The 20,588-nt window shown below is 38.0% G+C and overlaps 1 protein-coding gene across 5 annotated transcripts in view; it reads right to left on the reverse strand.

Annotated features, from left to right (window-relative positions):
- specc1 (sperm antigen with calponin homology and coiled-coil domains 1) overlaps nucleotides 1-20,588 on the reverse strand; it is a 75,497-nt gene that overhangs the window by 54,766 nt on the left and 143 nt on the right. For 3 of the 5 annotated variants that reach the window (XM_077504010.1, XM_077504009.1, XM_077504007.1), the window contains exons 1-3: nucleotides 20,129-20,480; nucleotides 7,439-7,635; nucleotides 7,205-7,340 (exon numbers count right to left, since the gene is read on the reverse strand). In XM_077504010.1, the coding sequence (XP_077360136.1) occupies nucleotides 7,205-7,340; nucleotides 7,439-7,612 (310 nt within the window). In that variant the 5' untranslated portion in view covers nucleotides 7,613-7,635; nucleotides 20,129-20,480. Of the gene's footprint in view, nucleotides 1-944; nucleotides 1,082-7,204; nucleotides 7,341-7,438; nucleotides 7,636-20,128; nucleotides 20,481-20,588 lie in introns of those variants that run through there. The other 2 variants (XM_077504008.1, XM_077504011.1) reach the window with 2 other exon arrangements.

Consider the following 20,588-nt stretch of genomic DNA (forward strand, 5'->3'; position numbering starts at 1 on the left):
ATTTAATCAGTAAATAAATAAGGTTCTTACACCAGACAATTAATTAATAATAATAATAGTAATAATAATAATAATAATAATACTAATAATACTACTACTACTACTACTAATAATAATAATAAAAACTACTACTACCACTACCATGTGTTTGTGTGCATGAAGAAACACTGACTTTCGATCGGAGCATTTGTCACTCATTAAAATGAGAACTCAACCCACAAATTTTCTTTACGATAACACGTAAACATGACATTCCGATTATCGCATTGGTGGAATATGAGTTAAGCAGCAATTTTTTTTTTTTAGCCATCTCAGGGGGCGGCCATTTTGCCACATGCTGTCAACTGAAAATGACATCACAGTTATTAAGGGCGGCGGTAACGACCGATCACATCACAGCTTGAGAAAACAGGTGAGCCATGATTGGTCGTTACTTGAGCAACTGCGATGTCATCTTCAGTCGACAGCAAGTGGCAAAATGGCCAGCCCACTGTGGATGGATTAAAAACAGGTGGATTTTATCACTTAATTGATGTTGCACAAACACAATATTAATTAGAATCGGGTGTTTCGACTAGTGGGGCTACATAGAAGACATTTTTGTAAAGAAAATGTATGGGTTGCCTTCCCCTTTAAGAAATGCATTACGAAATGAACTGGTACATCTGGTACATCATTTCGGCGATTACACAGAGCTGCACAACCAGACCTGTACCAACCACCAAACAGGAAAAGTGTAATTATGCCACAAGAAGAAGAAGACCTTACAAACGATTCATGGCTTCAATAGCTCCGGGACGTTTCTTCCAGTACTAATCATCAGTCAAATCTTGTCTTTTCAGACATGCAGTAACACATGACACGCAAAGTTAGTCAGCTCAAACAAAGTAGTTGCACTAAGGTGTGGTAGACAAAAAAAAAAAAAAGGTACAACTGAAGCAGACCTGTGTCGGTTTCTTCCTGCCTCCCCGCTTGGTTCCCCATGTTGGTCCAATCTGCGACTCCCACACTCCACACAGTGAAGACAAATCCAACAAATTGTGGCTTGCGGGGGAGTGATGTACGAGTGCGTGCGTGGGGGGGGTGTCAGCGTGGTCGCATTTGTTCGGCATCCACCATCGGCCACCACCACTCAGTCACAGTGAAGGAGAAACAGAAGAAATTCTTCTTTTCCCCACTACGGATCTTGTTTTTTTGCCATCCTTCCCGTGAGCGCGTTTTTGCGTGAATGCGCATGTGTTGCTGAGGCAAGACTACGTGTCCTGACAGCGAGTGGCGATCCTCCACAAGGGTGACAGTATGCTACGCTGGCAGGCGGGTATGCGGGCAGCATCATATGCACATCATCATTGCTGCGATAACTGGATCGGGAGGTGTGGCTTCTCTCTCTCGCTCTCTCTCTCTCACTAAAATTACACACCGCCTCCTGCCATCCCCGTACTACAACAATGATGGTAACCATCACTCATGCTGCTCAGTACTTTACATATTCCGCACATTCTGTGTGAGGAGCTGCAAGGTTGTATAACTTGATATTTCCTTACATAATCTCTTTTTGGAACCATATTTTCAGTCTAAACATTATGCACCACCGCTACTATTATTAACCAAAAGATCAAAATAGAAGCAGTTTATTGGTGAAAATAAGTATGAAATAATACTGTCAACAGTCGTCTCAGAATAATACAGCAACGCAAGTTTTAAGTGGAAGTTTTATTTTGGTTCATGTGGATTTGAATTATAAAACATTGTGGTTGCTCTTAGTCTTTTCCTGCCCACATCCGCATGGACAGTCAACCAACCTCACTGCTGCTTCCAAGCCGATTCTGAATGTTACATAAATTCTGATTTCCATCTGCCTCTCTTAAAGGGGAAGTCAACATTAACACGTTTGTTGACAATAACGTGTGACCTCGCTAGCCTAATCATGACATTCTGATTAACACATTCATTGCCAGACCAGCAAAAAATGCATCATTTGACATCTTTTTCTGTCAATGGCAGTGAATGAGTTAAACATGGTAAAAATCAATGAAGTAATTATAAATTGTTGATATAATGTATAGCAGGGGTGTCCAAACTTTTTCCTCTGAGGGCCACATACAGAAAAATAGAAAGCTGCAAGGGCCACTTTGATTTTTTATTTTTTATTTTTAAGTTATTTATTAACACATTCATTGCCAGACCAGCAAAAAAATTATTTGACGTCTTTTTCCGTCAATGGCAGTGAATGAGTTAATATTAAGTTTGTGGAATGTAGGTTACGATGCAAAATCCAGCCGTTTTTATGCATCTCAGGTGGCGGCCATTTTGCCACTTGCTGTCAACTGAAGATGGCATCACAGTTGCTCAGTAAACGACCAATTTTTGTGTTTTATTTTGAGCGTTAAGACTATTGAAGAGTAACTGTGCTGTTTTTTTTTGTCAAAATTAAAGGAAATATATTTGTTTAAAAATATATTTTAGTGTTTTTTTATTTTTTTATTTGTCAAAATGCACTACTGGTATCGGCAGTTGGTATCGGTATCGGTGAGTATAAGGGTCTGAGTATCGGTATCGGTCTGAAAAAAGTGGTATCGACCATCCCGAGTTATTACTCCTAAATATTTTTCTATTTTTAATACAATAAAATGGCAGTGCAGTAATGATATATACAGTGAGAAGGAAAGTCAAAAGACCTGGAACATTATTGATCTACGTCAACAGAGTAACAACAAATCCAATTTTGAGAACAGTCAAAATGACGGCTCTAGTGTTTTACCTCACAATATTAACCAGAATACTGTAATCAAATTAGTGGGGCTGCTTAGAACATATTATTGTCAAGAATTTGGGGGTATTTAATATGCCGCTTTCGCACATCCACCTTGGTAAACAAAGAATGTTCTCCTCACCGCAGGACTCCATGTCTACAGAGAGGAATTTAAGAACTTCTTCGTCATAAGGCATAAGATTACACGTGTGCATAATAAAAAAGGGTGAAAGTATCATAAGGTACGTAAATATAGAGCAGTAGTGGAGAAATGAAAATGTTCATTTTCTGGTTATATTTGCCTATCTTCAATATATCAAGGACAACCAGTGAGTACATAATTTTTTACTATCTTTAATTAATATCTTTTTAGTGCTTGTGTCAGTGTGTGTCGGTCATGGCTGAGCGATTATGCAGCCTGAGTCATCCCAGTGGACTGAGGCGTATGTGATTAATTCATCCGACAGATATGAGGGGCTTCAAGAGCCATATAGCGTCCTCGAACAGACACTGTAGCTCAAATTTAGTTCACAAAATCTAACTAAATACACTCCTGGTCTGCATTTAACATTCAGGATATGTGTTGTAGCATTTCTAACTCAAGTACTGTCTGTATAAGAAAAGGTGTGGGGAAACGTAGTTAACTCTTTTACTGCCACAGGTTATTAAAAAAAGAAAAAAAACTTTGATATGACAAAGGCTTTGATCGTTCACGAAAAGAGATACAATCTGCTGGCCATAGTTAGAGTGTTTTTGATTCCACAACCCATTGACCAGGCAGCGCTGCACTTAGACGTTGCACTGAGAAAAATAAATAAATAAAATAAAATAAAATAAAATAAAAAACGTAGTTCATGTCATTTAACGCTTATGGCGGCATACGTAGTGATTTTACTGATCATTATTAAACCTTTTTGGCAGTCAAAGAGTTAATGATATTGAGTCAATGGGTTGCCGTTTCTGCCCCAACAAAAATGATAAATGTGATATCACGCACATTAGCTCACTATCTCAATTTGAATTGGAAATGTTAACATACAGTGCTATTTAAAAAAAAAAAAAAAAAAAAAAGTGTCAGATATCAGTCAGACAAACATTTTCGCAAAATTGTTGTCAGGTCAAAACTTTGTCCCACCAAAATTGTCACTTTTCAGGAGACCCCCAAAACAGCACAGCCTGTTTGTTAAACCATTAACATTGCATCATCAAGGTGAGCAAGCCATTTTCAACACTTTATATTGGTTAATAATTTGTGAAAGATGACATGTCAATACAGACTTTGGAAAAAATATGAAATTTGTCAAATTGTGACATGAGGTTTCGGCCCCGACGCCAGCGATATGAAAGAAGAAACTGTAGATTAACACATTCATTGCCAGACCAGCAAAAAAAAATGCATCATTTGACGTCTTTTTCCGTCAATGGATATGAATGAGTTAAACATGGTAAAAATCAATGAAGCAATTATAAATTGTTCATATAATGTACACCAGGGGTATCCAAACTTTTTCCTCTGAGGGCCACATACAGAAAAATAGAAAGCTGCAAGGGCCACTTTGATTTTTTTTTTTTTAAAGTTATTTATTAACACATTCATTGCCAGACCAGAAAAAAAAATGCATCATTTGACGGCTTTTTCCGTCAATGGCAGTGAATGAGTTAAAATGTTTTTCAATGTAATGGCTATTTGTGCCCTCGCCAGCCTTGTTATTTATAGAACAGGACAGTCTATGTCCTTCTCTTCCTTCCCCTGCCACACTCCACAGGGACTCCTCCTCCAATGAAAAAGCGTGACTGAATTATTGAGGAGGCATTTTAAATAAGTCATCAAAAACCTATTGTCTGACAGCACGGTAGAATTGGTAAAGTGCCAAGCCTGAACCCATTAACAAAAATAACAGATTGGAAATCCTGCTGCGTGCCAGGTAGGAAAAAAAAAAAAATGCAATTTTAAGTGTAGATTTCACATGTCTACAACAACATACAGCACATGAAACAAAACAGCACTTTCATTTCTGAAAAGGACACAAATTTTGCCCAAGAGCAACAACAATATTCTTTACATTACACCTCACGTTTTCTTTATGACAAGGAATTATTTAGTGAGATTCATTCCCTTGGTGCTGACTCCTCACCAGAAATTGGTTCACAAAACTAGGCCAATGTGAGTATCTGAGGAATGGTGAATTTATAATGCACACTTCTCACTTGAGTAAGAAAACAGCAGTGCAAAATAAGCCTTTCATAATTAGCGATGATTCAGTGTCTTTTTTTTTTTTTTTTTGTAATGAAGCGCAAGCTCGTGTTTTTTCATCTCGTTTGAAGTCTCAACCCAATTTACCTCAGCAAAATAGCCTCTAGAGGAAGAACTGCTCTTACAGCTTAGAATCCATTTTGTGGTTGAAATGAGTGTTCCAAATTAATGCTGTGAAGAACTATAGGCGAATGGGTATTTTCCATATTCATATGAAAACTATAAATCTTGAATAAAATGTTATTAACCTATTCTAATGTATGGGGGGAAGGAAAAAAAAATCATCTTAACTATGTTTAGTTAAAGGGGCATTCAACCCCCAAAAATGTTTTGGACAATAATATGTTATGCTATGCAGCCCCACTCGTCTCAATATGGTCAACGTCAATGTTGCTCAGGTCTCGGGTAACAACCAATCACAGCTCAGCTTTAAAAAAAATAAAAAATAAAAAATCAGGTGAGCTGTGATGTCATCTTCAGTTGACAGCAAGTGGCAAAATGGCCGCCCCCTGAGATGGATAAAAACGGTTGGATTTTGCTTCATCATAACTCATATTCCACAAATGTAATATTAATCAGAATAAATTAGTGAAGTCACATGTCAGATCATTTTTATTATCTCACAAAGACAACTTAATTAAGTGCAAAATTCAGTTGTTGGATTTTGTTTTTGAGAAAAAAAAACAAAAAACAAACACAAACCACTCTACTATGTACAACAAGTAAGTAACTTTTTAGATGATTTGTGGCCCGTGCCATTTAGAGTAAACCTAACACGGCATTTGATCCTCATGCCTACAGTCAAACACGGTGACGGCAGTGTGATGGTTTGGGGCTACTTTGCTTCTTCAGGACCTGGCCAAAACCTGCTGTGACTAATGTAGTCGGAATTTATTCTGCATCAACCAGAACATCCTGCAGACAAACAGTCAGTTTGTGCCCTCAAGCGCAAGCGCTCATGGTTATGGAAGAGGACAACAGTTATCTCAGTGCTTCTCAAATTATTTTTTTTACTGACGCCGCCCCCAAGAAGAAGAAAATATTTCACACACCCCTAACTTTCCGCCAGGACTATAAATAGTATAATTTGTCTGTAAAATTGTCCTAATTACACCTTCTGCAGAGGCACGAATGCTCCTTGCACTCTCTGACAATGGCAGCGATACTGCCGCCGACTGTAGTGGATTTATTCAAGTGTGGCAAAATAATAATAATAAGTTCCCTGCGTTCTCACGCACCCACGCCGAGTTATCGCAAACACTTGAATTTTGGCGGCCATAACTCATTTTACTTTGGGCCAGATAGTTTGGGATTCCTCACCCTCTCTAAAAGATAAAATCACAATTTAGAAACTGCATTTTACATTTACCTGTGTTGTCTTTGTGAGATATGAAAATTTAAGTGATGATCTGAAACTTTGAAAGCGCTGTATAAATAAAGATGACTTGACTTTTAAAAGTGTGATAAACATAAAGGTCATGTCATTGTTACGACATGAGCCTTAAACAACTTTTTTTTTTTTTTTTTAAACAAATGGCAAACAAAGACTTCATCACTTCCTTCAAACAAAATAAATATTTTGTGCTCATTTGCAATCCAAAACATCACCTGCTGACACAGCTACATGACAGAGGAGCAGAAAGAATACTTCCCATCTCTTTATTTTGGAATAAATAAATCCCGTGAGAACCAAAACATTGCACCACCCTGCTGCAGAAGCCATGAAACATGTCAAGCACTGAAAATGGAAGGACCATTCTCTCTAATGCTCAGGATTAGTGTGTGTGGCCCTCTAGTGGCTGAAGTGGGAAATTGCGTTACTTACGTCAGTAATTTGTAAGTACAGTTATCCCACAAAAGTGAATATAAATTTTTGTAAATATCCAATATCTTTTCATGACACTTCTCTACAACCTTAAGTAGTCAATGTACAGTTTGTAGAATGATATGTACATTTACTGTCCCCTCAAAATAACCCAGCTACACTACTTGTAAAAATGTAGCATTTCTTAAATGTTGTCCCATGAAAAACTATACATATCGATAATCAAATATTTACAAATATGCGACGGGTAGTCACTTTTTGTGATACTGTATGACAAACACAAACCCTAACTGTGAACACTGAAAACACGCAAGTCTCTTTTTTTTTTTTTTAGGCTGGGAAGTTCATAATTATTTAAAATTCAACGACTTACCAGCTAGACTACGTGGGCGGGCTTCAGCAAGATCTGAGATGGCTCCGGCGGTCACCGTCTTCCTCATGCGCAAGCCGGGGGCAGCAGCGCCCAGCGCAGGCTTCGTCAGAGCGTCATCACTGTTGGCTCTTTTAAGCTGAAAACAGAAGCGCCGTTAAGGTACTGATAAATAAAGACAAGCAAACAAGATCTCAGTTATAAGTAGAAGACCAAGTGATTAGGTTTGGGCCTCACCCTGCTGAGTCGCTGGTCTGAGGCCAGCGTGTTGGACGATCTGGAAGTCCTCATTGCTGTCGAGGTGGCGCTGGAGGATGAAGAAGAAGAAGAAGGAGCTAAAGAAGCCTGCTTAGCTCGCTCCTGGATTCCCGCCTTGGGCAGCCCCAATTTGGTGGCACCCGTTTTCATCATGACTGTGTGATAGTGGACGACACCTGGGAGGAGAGAAAAAATATATATTTTGAATATCTATTTAGAAACTGAAAGAGTAAAATAAATTGCTCCATTCAATACATAAAAGTATCATTTAAAAACAAAAAGTATATACCTACCAAATGGGCACCAGCACAACAGTTTAACTAATATTGACTGCACTTTTTATAAACGTTTATAATCGTAATTCCTCTCTCTGTTGGCATCCATGTTGTTAGTGGAAACATGCATGACAGTTAGAGAAAAAAAAAGATAATTACTGAATTGAACTGAAATTAACTTGATTTCAGTTCCAGATCTGTGAAACATGTCACTAATGTTGAGCTTGAAAGCTCTCTCCCCTGTAAGAGGTTCCTGAAATCTAAAGGTTTGAGAATTCCTTTTTTTTTTTTTTTTTTTATCAAAGCTGAAGTTGCAGCATCTGTCCTTTGTGTGGCAGTATAGAGCTACACTGACACTATAGCAAACCACTGGCACTAAGCGATAATTTTATGACTCAAGTCAGCGGCGTCCAAACGTGGTCCTCTGAGGGCCATATACAGAAAAATAGAAAGATGTAAGCGCCATTTTGAAACTTTTTTTGTTTTGTTTACCTTCATTTATCTAACATATCAAACTAAGTCAATCAAGCAATTGAATGCAATGTTTTTTTTTCCCACTACCTGAACAGCTTAGGCAAATAGTTTATGATTTTATAAAATTTAAAGGTAGTCGAGATCCTGTAACACAACAGAATATATCAGCCCCTGCTCTGTTAGCCAGTGTTATTAACAATACTAATACTAATAATAACAATAGGGGGTGTCCAAACTTTTTCCTCTGAGGGCCACATACAGAAAAATAGAAAGCTGCAAGGGCCACTTTTATTTTTTTATTTTTTTATTTTTTAAAAGTTATTTATTAACACATTCATTGCCAGACCAGCAAAAAAATCATTTGACGTCTTTTTCCGTCAATGGCAGTGAATGAGTTAAAAATGGATGGCGGGCCACAAATGGCCCCCGGGCCATGGTTTTCGACACCAAAGTATATAGTTTGAGCAATACAATGCCTTTTCCTGCAAAAATCACACAATGGTAAAATTGTAGACAGCACAGCAAAGCAGGTAAGCACTTCCTTTAGAAGAATAGGCGACGTATGATTTCCTCTGAGCAAATGCAAAAAGCATTAGTATTAGCATGAAAACATCCATGCAAGAGTAGCCTGGGTGTACTAAACTAAATAATTTCCTGTTTGAAGTTCCTACAAAACGGTGCCAGTGGCGAACATCAACTTTTTTTTTTTTTTTTTATTTAACAACAGCGAATGGCTGCCAGAGTAGCCCTATTTTCCGACTCCAACAGGATGTGGTCACAGACTGTGACTGTGACTGAGAGGTTGGCCTACAGTGTCTACAAAGGAAGAGTCAGCTGTGCAGACGAGATGTGGGAAATGGAAGGAAGTGGGAGTGCACTTAACAGAGGAGAATAAGTGTGCTTCATAGTTGTGTATATACCCAGGGGGGGGGGGGGGGGTGACCGTGTCATTGATCAGGGCAGCAGTGACTTGACCTTTCCTCGGGATCTGAATATATGAAACCACAAGCTTTTTTCTCTTCATGATTTTAATGACCGCAAATAACAACCCAAATATATGACGACCAAAAATGTACTTCAGATTATGGATTCTCATCATACAATCTTGGATTGATTTCCCATCTCCCACCCATAAGAATGCCCTCATTCTGTTTTGTAGGTCAAAAAAATATTGCCATGTTTTGGAGCAGCCCAACTTCTTTCTCCTATATTCGTGACAATTACTACTAATATGGTAAATATAATAATGCTAAAATTAGTGTTCCGATACCGATACTGCATTAAAACAGTGGTATCAGTATTGGTGACTACTCACAAGTAACATGTGACATGCTCACTGCATGCCGATCTAAAATATCCTATTGGCCCTTGAATGCTCGGAACCAATGGCAGGACAGCTTTTTCATGTTGAGGAAAAAAAAAAACCTTAGGTATCGGTATGGTATCGGCCGATACTGCAAAGCTGGGTATCGGAATCGGGGGCCAAAAAACGGTATCGGAACAACACTAGTTATTATGACAGTCTGAATATTTTACCGATACCATACCGATACCTAAGTTTTTCTTTTCTTTTTTTCTCAACCTGAAAAAGCTGTCCTGCCATTGGTTCAGAGCATTCAAGGGCCAATAGGATATCTTAGATCTGCATGCAGTGCGCATGTCACCTATCAGCGAATGTCGTGCACGAGCAAGACACAAGATGCTGCACCTATATTAGGGTTGGAATTAATGGTATCGGCATGTTACTTGTGAGTAGTCACCGATACCGATACCACTGTTTTAATGCAGTATCGGCGCCTCTGCCGATACCAGTATCGGTTTCGGAACAACACTAATACTAACCACATCCTTTCCTCCCTACCACTGAGAAACGCTGAACTTGGATTTTATGAGTAAAGTCTTCGTAGGAAGACAAGCTAGTCATCCTTCCAGTGGACTTCCACCAAGAATAGCTTGTTCCTCTTCTCTCAACTATTCTAGGCTACATATGTAATTTGACTAAAAAGGTGGAGGCATTACACAACGGTTGAGGGAACAAAAATACATGAAACATTCCCCTTTAGAGTACATTTCCAAATGAAATGTAATATGTTTGCGTGCAGTACTTCTCTGATCTGACTACGACTGCACTCTGTCATGAGAGCATCACCATCATGTGACTTCAAGTCCTCTGCAGGCAACATCCTGTGACTGTCTCCTGGCATGGTCCAAGTGGAGTTCAAACACAGTTCTTCTTCTCAGAATGGCTGCCACGACTACATCAACACAAGATTAGGCATTAAGAAGGTTGGGGGCACACCTATCCAGTCCATTTATGCTTTCAAATATTAAAGACTGGACGTATATTTCTACAAAGAAAAAGCAATGGGAGACAAGTCATTTTCATACTCTGGCTCCCTGCAAAACAACAACGGGGGAAGAAATCTGAAATATTTCCTTACTATAACTATCTGCCAACTCGTCTGGAGCCAAAATTGTGTCCCACTTACTTTATGGTGGCCTAGTTAACAACCCAGATGTCTCCGAGACAACCTGAGATTAGCTTTGAGGCTAAGTAGCTGCTGCTGAATTGAAGTGCTGGAGTACGAGGGCACTTATCTTCTTGGGTGTGGATGAAACAATCTTCCACATCTGATCTGAGCGGTGTGAATTGTTTGCAGACATAGGACAGGGGCGGTGTGTTATAACCACAGAAGCAAGCTCGACATTCCTATGCTTCACACGTCGCTCGCTGCAGTTCACGATTCAATAATAAATGAGGTTGACATGTTGACATGATCTCTCACCGTCTTACATTTAACAAATCATCTTGATTTACAACCCGGTTTTCATTCGTTTTCTCCATCTTCCATGTGGCTAGCTCTTTTTATGGACACAAGCTACAGCAGTGAAATTGTTTGGAAATGTCAAGTACAAACCATCTTGACGTGAGACAAGGCAAAGTTAAAAAAAATAATAATAATCAATACAGCTGAAACACTTAACTAGTGAAGTTACAAAATGCTGAATCATGGTCAACAAGCATCATCACCATCTTTTCATCCATGCTTGTTTTTCTGCCCGGCCCAACTGGTAGTAGAATAACTTTCACAAGGCTGACGTAACTAAACAAATGTGACATAAGCCTCAGATGTCAATGTTTTCATAGCCACTGTTGAATATGAATGGAAAATGAAGACTATTCCAGTTCAGTGACTCAACACGCTTCGCAGCAAAACCTGAGAAACCCGGCAGAAATAAGGCTAACATGTTTGCTACTTATTATGTAAAATGACTTGAAGCTATTAGTCTTTCCAATTTTCCTTTTACAATATGATGCTTGTCAATATCACACTCTAAGCCAACCATAAACGACAGTAATGAGAAACTGACAACTAGATTTTCAAAATGCTTGACTTTAACCACAACTGACTCGAAAATATATTTCACGATAAGATTATTTCATCCTTAACGCATCCTCGACAACAGCTATCGTCACTAGATCATCCCATTATATACGCCTGAACAAATATTTTAATGGAGTATTTTTCATTTATCAGAGCTATTACAAAAAAAATGTGCAAATGTTTGAGATATGTTGAGAAATGTTTCAGTAATGTTTGACATGCACATCATCAGTAACGTAGTGCTCCTTAACTCATTCACTGCCATTGACGGAAAAAGACGTCTAATGATTTTTTTTTGCTGGTCTGGCAATGAATGTGTTAATAAATAACTTTAAAAAAAAATCAAAGTGGCCCTTGCAGCTTTCTATTTTTCTGTATGTGGCCCTCAGAGGAAAAAGTTTGGACACCCCTGCTGTACATTATATCAACAATTTATAATTGCTTCATTGATTTTTACCATGTTTAACTCATTCACTGCCATTGACGGAAAAAGACGTCAAATGATGCATTTTTTTGCTGGTCTGGCAATGAATGTGTTTAAAGAGAAAATCAAAGTGAAATATTTCTTGACAATAATATTATATGTGACTTAACTCTTCTAAACATGACATTCTGATTAATATTACATTTGATGCAAAATCCAGCCGTTTTTATCCATCTCAGGGGCGGCCATTTTGCCACTTGACTGTAGATGACATCACAGTTTCTGAGGGTGCAGGTAACGGCCAATCACAGCTCACCTGTTTTCTGAAGCTGAGCTGTGATTGGTTGTTAGAGACCTGAGAAACTATGATGTCATTTTCACTCGACAGTAAGTGGCAAAATGGCTGCCTTCTGATATTGATTAAAACTGCTAGTTTTTGCTGCTTAAGTCATAGTCTACTGACACGATATTAACCAAAATACCGTATTTAGACTAGTGGGGCTGCATAGAACATATTTTTGTAAAGGATCTTTTTGACTTCTGCTTTAATGTGAGGTTGGATTACTCTGGAGGGGTCTGACTTTTACGCTCTTCCATTCTGGTGTAATTTAGATCCCACATCCTATGGTATGCCAAGGCTGTAGCATGTGGGTAGAATGCAAAGTGTGCTTTGGCGAGGAATGAAACGGGCCTTAGATTGTGGCAAGAAGCTAAATTTGTTCTTGCCACACCCCTACTCCGCTGTCACAAACAGCAGAGCTACGCTAACACTACACACATTTAGTAGTCACTAAAAAGAAATGAGTAGGCCTGTTGTTGCTGCAGATGCAAGTGGAACTGTGTCTTACAGTTTGCTTCTAGAATGTTGACGACAGTCAGTAAGATCAAGATGACTTTGCGACATCTTTTCTTTTCTCAATTCTAAACTCACCACGAGCAGTTTGTTTGAAACAATCCTTTTAAAATATTGACCCATATGCAAATTATACAATAAGGGGAGTCCTGTCAACAATACGATTGGCTGAAAAAAAATAAAAATAAATAATAAGAAGAAATTGGGATAAAACTGCTGTTTCTGATTTCCATACTATTTCTTTGTTTTTTTACATTGTACTGTATGATTCTTTTGTTTTGTTTTTTCAAACTTTAACGGGCCAAAAACTCCCATGTCACCATTTAGTAAATTTCATATTTTTTTCACAAATCTATACTCGGGATTATCGGCTGGGCCAGTAATCGTCGCCGATATTCAGCATTTTTATGAGTATAATCAACATTGACAATTTTGAAGAGTCATACAGCAGATAATAGATTCATTTTAAAAAGTGAAAGTGAAAAGTGTTCACTTCAAGTAACTACTAATTTACATTTTCAGGGAAGCTGCTGACCCAGCTGACTTTTTGGTAGAGTTTTAAAACTAATATTTTTTATTTTTTTTAATTCAAATGTATTACAAACCCTAAAAGTTGTTCAATAAACATATGCTTAAAAATTAAAAATAAATAAATAAATAAATAAATAAATAAGAGTTGGAGTTTGCCTTTTTTTTTTTTTTTTCTAATGTTGATGCCAATATCTTCTTCCCTGTTAAGTGAAAATAAATATTGGCTCCAAATATCAGTTATCGGGATTCGTGGCTACTAATAATCAATATTGGCCCTGAAAAAACCCATATGGGTCTATCTCTAATCTATAATATTGTTCTGATGTTATTTTTTTTACACATTATTCTAAAGTATTAATAATGGCTTGTTCTATTTAACGATACAATGTGAATGGTTGAACAAACAAGCTGTTTTTTTTTGTGTTTTTTTTCTAAAAGAGATGATGATGATGATGATGACGATGATAATAATGATAACAACAACAACAACATCAACGGCAGGACTATTACCAAGAATCCTGTGGGATCATTATTATTATTATTATTATTATTATTATTATTATTTTAATCTCGATCACTGCTCTCCAAGATCCTCTCGCTTGCCTGAAGACCTGAGTCAGATTCTCCACATGGGGCGCGGACACCATGCATGATGCACGACGCTGTTGATTCAGCTGAGTGGGCGGCTTTACAATACTGCTTTGCCACGATCTCTGTAACTACAAACCAAGGCTTCCACAACTACAGACATCATTCTAACACTGTGGTTACATAATAGAGATGCTGACACATTCATTGTCAAGTCGACGTTCCATTGAAATAAAAACATCTCTCTGATGTTGTGGCTTATTTCCGTACACACCATTCTCTTGTGATGCAAACTCATTATTGTATAACAATTCACAGTCATCTTAAAAATGTGCAGCAATCGGCTGGTGTGACGACGCCAACAATAACATCGTGTTACAAAAACAAAACATCAGAAACTCTTTCATGTCTGAATCTTTTTTTCCCAGTACAACACTGGAATAGTCTGCATCTGCAATATGTTATTTTACATGCATGCAGTGCCTGGCCACATCTAGCATCTGTCTAGTAGCTGATTCTAGGGAGGTGGTCTTCTCAGAGTCATGAGCTCAGCTAAAATGCAAGCAGAAGAATGTATTATTATCCTCGTGCTGCCAGACAGTCTCTACTTTCCCTCTGTGTTCCTCTTTAGTCTGTGGAGATGTGAAAGTGATGCACAACCGGACGCAAAACTCTATCCCCCAAAAAAAATCATAATCGGGGAAGTTGGAGTATGCATGGAAATTTGCGAGCATGAAAATAATAATCTGCCAACAATTTGAGTGCAGCTACAATTGGTTTGCATTGAGAGCCGTTGGTTCTGGCTGGAATCTACTGGAGCCTTTCGAACTGGCATATTCGTGCTCTTTTTTTCCCCTTTCATGTGGGCTCTCGCTGGGTTCTCCAGCTTCCTCCCACAGACCGACATAATTCAGACGGTTGTCTGTCTCTGTTTGTGTGCATGGGGACAAACCTTGGTTGCACCCTGCTTCGCATTCCTGTTGACCCTTCTACAGTTTTGGTTGAATTCATGGAGAATTATCATTTTCAAGTACGTGTTTTTTTAAATCTCTTCTCGTAAACCCAGACACCTCTCACATCAGTCAACAATTGCGTTTAGTACCACATTACAGCTTAATTAACTCATTAGCTCCCAAAAACGTATAAATACGTCATATTTTAAATGTTTTAAGTGTCCCAAAGACGTATTTATACGTTTTTTGTTTTTTATGCCAGAGCATAGAGAAGGCTTTGATGCAGTCTCCCTACTGCAGAAAATGCTTGAGTGGCAGCAGAGTATAAGAGATCAACCAGGCCATGTTAAAACAAGCTGATTTCCCCACAGTTATAAGCAGAATTGTGAAAAACGATGAAACTTAGCTATGTTCTATTGCTAATTGCTGCACAGCGGAAACAGATAGGAATATACTTTTTTTTTACCTGATAAAAGAAGAGACTCTAATCTCTCTTTTGGTATGTTACATATTTTTATAGCAATAGAACATAATATGTCGCGGGCCTTGAAAAATCAGTCAAAATCCAGGAAAACACTTCTGTGAAAATGGTTGGGAGTGAATGAGTTAATACAAAGACGGGAATTAATACTCAATTAAAATTAACATAGTAGTCTATCATGTAGTCTATTCCTGGGGATGGGCAAATACCGATACCAGGTATCAGTATTGGTATACCTAACCTTACTATTAACAGCTCTCGTGGCCGTTTTATGATCAAGAAGTACAAATAATAAGAATAGAAATTAGCTACTAATTTCATGCAATTTAAAAAAACAAAAAAACAAAACGAGTAAATTTTATTCTAAACAGAATCTATTTGGTCCCACTCTAAACAGAGTAAAATTTACACTTGAACGAGAGTAAAACATTCAGAGTAAATTTTATTCAAAATATTTTTAGTGTGTACGAGAGATTTTGCCTATGCCATGAAAAAAAATATTGTAAAAAAATTCAAGGAGAGATTTTGACTAAATTTTACAAGTTTATTAAAAATGAATAAATAAATACATAAAATACACAAAGGTTGAGGAACAAACTCACGACCTTCAGCTTGGGAGACTCTACCACCTGAGCTATGCCACTCCTACTGTTTGTTTATATCCAAAAGCCAATGGAGACGAAAAACATCAGAGTTATGAAGGTTGCAGCTGACACGAGCCATATACTAACACACGGCTGTCTCCCAACCTGAAGTTGTGGGTTCGTTCCTCAACCCTTGAGTGATGTTTTTATTTGTTTTACTCTCATCCAAGTCTAAAATTTACTCTGTTTACAGGGACACCAAATAGACTATATTTAGAGTAAAATTTATTCAACAGAATTTACTGTAATATTTCAAATCAGAGGACCTGCACAGCATTTAAGTAGCCGGCAATCACGTTTCATTCCATTGAAGTAGATGGTGGTTATTTACATTGCAAAGCGGAGAGGTTAGCAAATGCCAAAAATGTATTTTGACCGAATTTATTTCACACCACTCTTCAAAGTTTCATGGGCATGCATGTTTAAGTGGTTTTGAATTATCTTGGTAACAACGTAGAAGTGCAGGCAAAAGTATAACGTGCTTTAGCTAATTCATTTGATTGAATGTAATTTAGAATTGGCCACGCAAGAGCTTTATTGTTAGCTTGATGTGCAATATCATATACTGTACGCTTCATCATGTGCCTAGAAAGTAGAAATGACTGATGTATTGGACTATGTTACATTCATGCATACAATACAATAATGCAAGCAGTACGTAACTAAGATTCTCATGTAAAGTTCATCAGCCAGAGGCTGTTTCAAGTTTCTTCGAGCCAAGAGTCCCCCGAGGGTGAAACTTCCTGCTCTGACGGTGTCAAACTTGGATTCGGATAAACAGCCCGAGCCACGTTGCACAAACTTCTGCTGCTTTCCTGTGTGCATTTACAGCGAGTGGGCGGATTCCATAGAAACACTTGCAACAGCATCCATGAGAACAAAAGCTCAATGACTTTCCACAATGAAGCATCGTAATGCATGGGCCAGGCCAAGGAGAGTTCCACTGCAGCTTTTTGGGAGCGGAACGCTTAACGCCTTTCCAGGTTCCATTTGATCCTCACCTCTCAGACAAATATTTCACATTTTTCCCCGCATTACGCTTGGAAACTTGCTTGTCCTGTTTACCAAGAAGAGGCGATCTAATAATATCTGAGCATCTGTCACCTTTAAATACATTCTCAATGCATTCGGGCAGGAGCAAGCATGACAACAAGACACGTCAGCTTTATGTCAAATGTGGTCCATTACAGAAGCAGCATTCCTTGGACAATGCTTGTCAAGTATGTTTTTTTTGTTTTGTTTTTTCAAGGTGAAGAAGTTACTCTCTCGCCTAGTTAATCTGAACAGATGGAAAATCATTTTGAAATCAAATATTTGAGTTCCATCTCCTAAATTAAAGCTCCCTCCAAGTAAGTGAATGGCACGTCAGTCCAGTTACTTGCAGGCGAACGTAGCTTCCTGTGTACTAGCAATTCTGCGATCACCCTCCATTTTGCCTAAAAGTGAGTCACTGTCGCCACCGAAGAAACGGTTTCTGATGAAACGATTAATGTTGTTATACAACTAAAGTACTGTATCAACATTCACAGCAGCGTCATTGTTAAGAAAGGAACTACCGCGACTGTCCGTTTCTTTATTTGCTTTTGCTCAAGGGCAGGGCCTGAACAAGTCAGTTTATATGATTTATTACATCATCCTCCTACCATATTTCATAATAGCCAGCCTTCCACCCTCTATACCACATCACAAGGTCACGTCATCGCTGCATGTGAAGGACTCCAGCACAGCGGCTAGCTCTCTGCTCAGCCCCTTAGTGTGCTGTTATTATTTTAACATGGAGGATTTGGGGAATTCTAACAACACCGGGAAGAAACCTTGAATTCCCTGTAGAGGATCAGACGATTATTCAATTGTTCTCACGATGAACGCTCTTCCAGACCACCGGGCATCGTCTTATGCCACCTACAGTATGTGCAACTGAACATGGGTGCTTCCCAGATAGATATCCCAAATGCTATAAATAGCAAGCAAATGACAGGAACTGCCTGGGTAATGATTCAAACAGAGGATGAGAGTAGTCAAAGAAAAAAATAATAATACACAGGCTACACAGCAAATACTGTTTGCCATATCATATTAAGATGGACTTCTCTTCAACTGTGTTCTGTCCCAAAAAGCAGACTTCCAACTATTTCCTCTTCTGGTCTGGTTAACCATAAAAGGGGGCAATGAGGCTTTATTTAGCGCCAAACAACAGTTACATTGACCACACTGTAATACTTGGATATATATTTTTGCTTCCATGACATTTCAAAGGCAGCAATAAAAAGTGAAAGCACTTTTTTTTTTGCCCATGTTGGGTTCCCCAAAATATAACTGCAAGATCAACTCCATGACTAGCCTCCTCCATAAACACAACAGTGTAATATAATGTTACTAAACATTAGTGAACTGGGTGTAAACAAAGCCTCTTTTCAATTTAAAACAATGCAAATGCATTTATTGAGATAGTTCATCAGATTTGTCTGTTAGTACTTTAAAGGGATACTTGACTCATTGAGCCATTTTCAGCAGGTTAATAACTTAATTGTTTTCTATATAGACTTAATACCTTTAAAAACTATTTTGTTCATTTGTTGTCGACTGAAGATGACATCACCTGTGCTGAGGAAGTAGGCAACGACCAATCATGGCTCAGGAAACAGGTGAGCCATGATTGGTCATTACCTACTTCCTCAGCACAGGTGATGTCATCAACAGTCGACAGCAAGTAGAAAAAAAAAACACGTTTTAAAGGTATTAATTGTACATGAAAAAATAATGAAGTTATCAAATTCATTCTGGACAAAATATTAAGCCCCTATAAAATGGCTACTACTCAAGAAAATGCACAACGTGTAATGTGTTAAAAAAAAAAAAACGGATATGGAGAGAAAGGAAAAGTTTATCCACAGCCAAGGCTGTTTTAAAGTACTATATAAATAAAGATGATTTGACTTGACAGTCATTTGTTGAATGACACAAACTTTAAGGACACCCTGACCATTATTGTAACCCATTAATGTCAGCATCTTAATAATTATAATTGTCCATAACAACTCAAAACAAACAACTTACTTGTCAGGTAAAAGAAATAGATACTTTACATTGCAGGAGACACAAGGTACTAATTAAGGCACTAAACAAACAAATAACACCTCTATGGTTGTGCCAAATGTGTTGCTGAGTGAAAGAAACTGGGCCTTTAAAAAATGTGAACAGCAAAGCTTTCACTGACGAAGCACATTAAACACAACACTGGCTTATTTTGGAAGCTTCACTAATGAGGAACAAACTGTTGGACGGACGCACAAATAACATCAGACACTCTTTAACGTGTGAGGGGACTTTTAACAGTAGTTTCTCGAGTTTAATAACGAGTCATCATTTCAACTGCGGGATTCATTTTGATTGGAATAAAATCGGAATACTCAGTGAATGCCTGCAGAGCAGATGGAGACTATTGATTAGAGCAGACCCAACCAGCTATTTGAGATCATCGGGTGTGTTATTATGAAAATTATTATTCAGCTACTACAAACTATCTTTGTTAATCTATCGACACCAGCCACATATGACAGAACAATGAAAACCTCTTGCACATAAGAGCAGAAAGTATAACTTGTGTTCACATACAGGACATATTTAATTTGAATTTGTGAGTAAAATAACACAATAAAAAAAATTATTTCAGTATACACTGTTTATCAATGTATGACTTTTTTTTGTTGTTGCGTGTCGTGAGATATTTTTTTTTCCCCAAATAAATAAAATATGTCTTTAGCTTCTGAAACAGCTGAATTACGTGTCCAAAAATGACTATTCCATATATAAATTCCGTTTCAGGAGTACATTCAGTTACGCAGCGGTAAAAATGGACAAAAAACATTAAATATTGTATTTCCATCAATCGAACATTGTCGTCTCCGGTTACGAGCCATCTGCCATCCGAGTGAATTAAACGTCGCTGTGCTTTCTCGTTCTTAACATACTAGAAAGGTGAATTGGCACAAGACAAGCGATAGGTACGAGCGCAGTCCAAGGTCTGAGAGGTAAGCAAGAATATGTTAATGATCCTCACCTGTTCAGTAGTGTTGAGGTGCTGCTGTTGTCGGGGAAGGATGCAGCCGCCGATACCGATACGGCTTCGACCCAGCAGAGTCACAGCTGGCCGCCGGATAGGTGGAGCGCGTGGCGCAGTACTCGAAGGGGTTTATGAGAAATGTAGTCCAAGTGGGTTGCTACTGCGTCTTGCGTGGTTAAGCAAAAACGTATAACATTGTATTTAATAAACCTCTTATATACAATGTACTTTTAAATAACAATAACTATAAAAATATAAATAACAATTAATTTAATTACATTAGGCGTGTCGTATTGCCTCGAATATGCTGATTCGAAAGCCATTTGCAAATAACTACTTAATTGACGTGAAAAAAATATATTAATTAATTGTATGTTAAAATTCTGATCATGCGAACCGAATTTACTGTTTGAAAATCTTATTAAATCTAATATATATATATATTACGAATGGGACG

Source organism: Festucalex cinctus, chromosome 18, assembly GCF_051991245.1.
Source record: "Festucalex cinctus isolate MCC-2025b chromosome 18, RoL_Fcin_1.0, whole genome shotgun sequence".
NCBI lineage: Eukaryota > Metazoa > Chordata > Actinopteri > Syngnathiformes > Syngnathidae > Festucalex > Festucalex cinctus.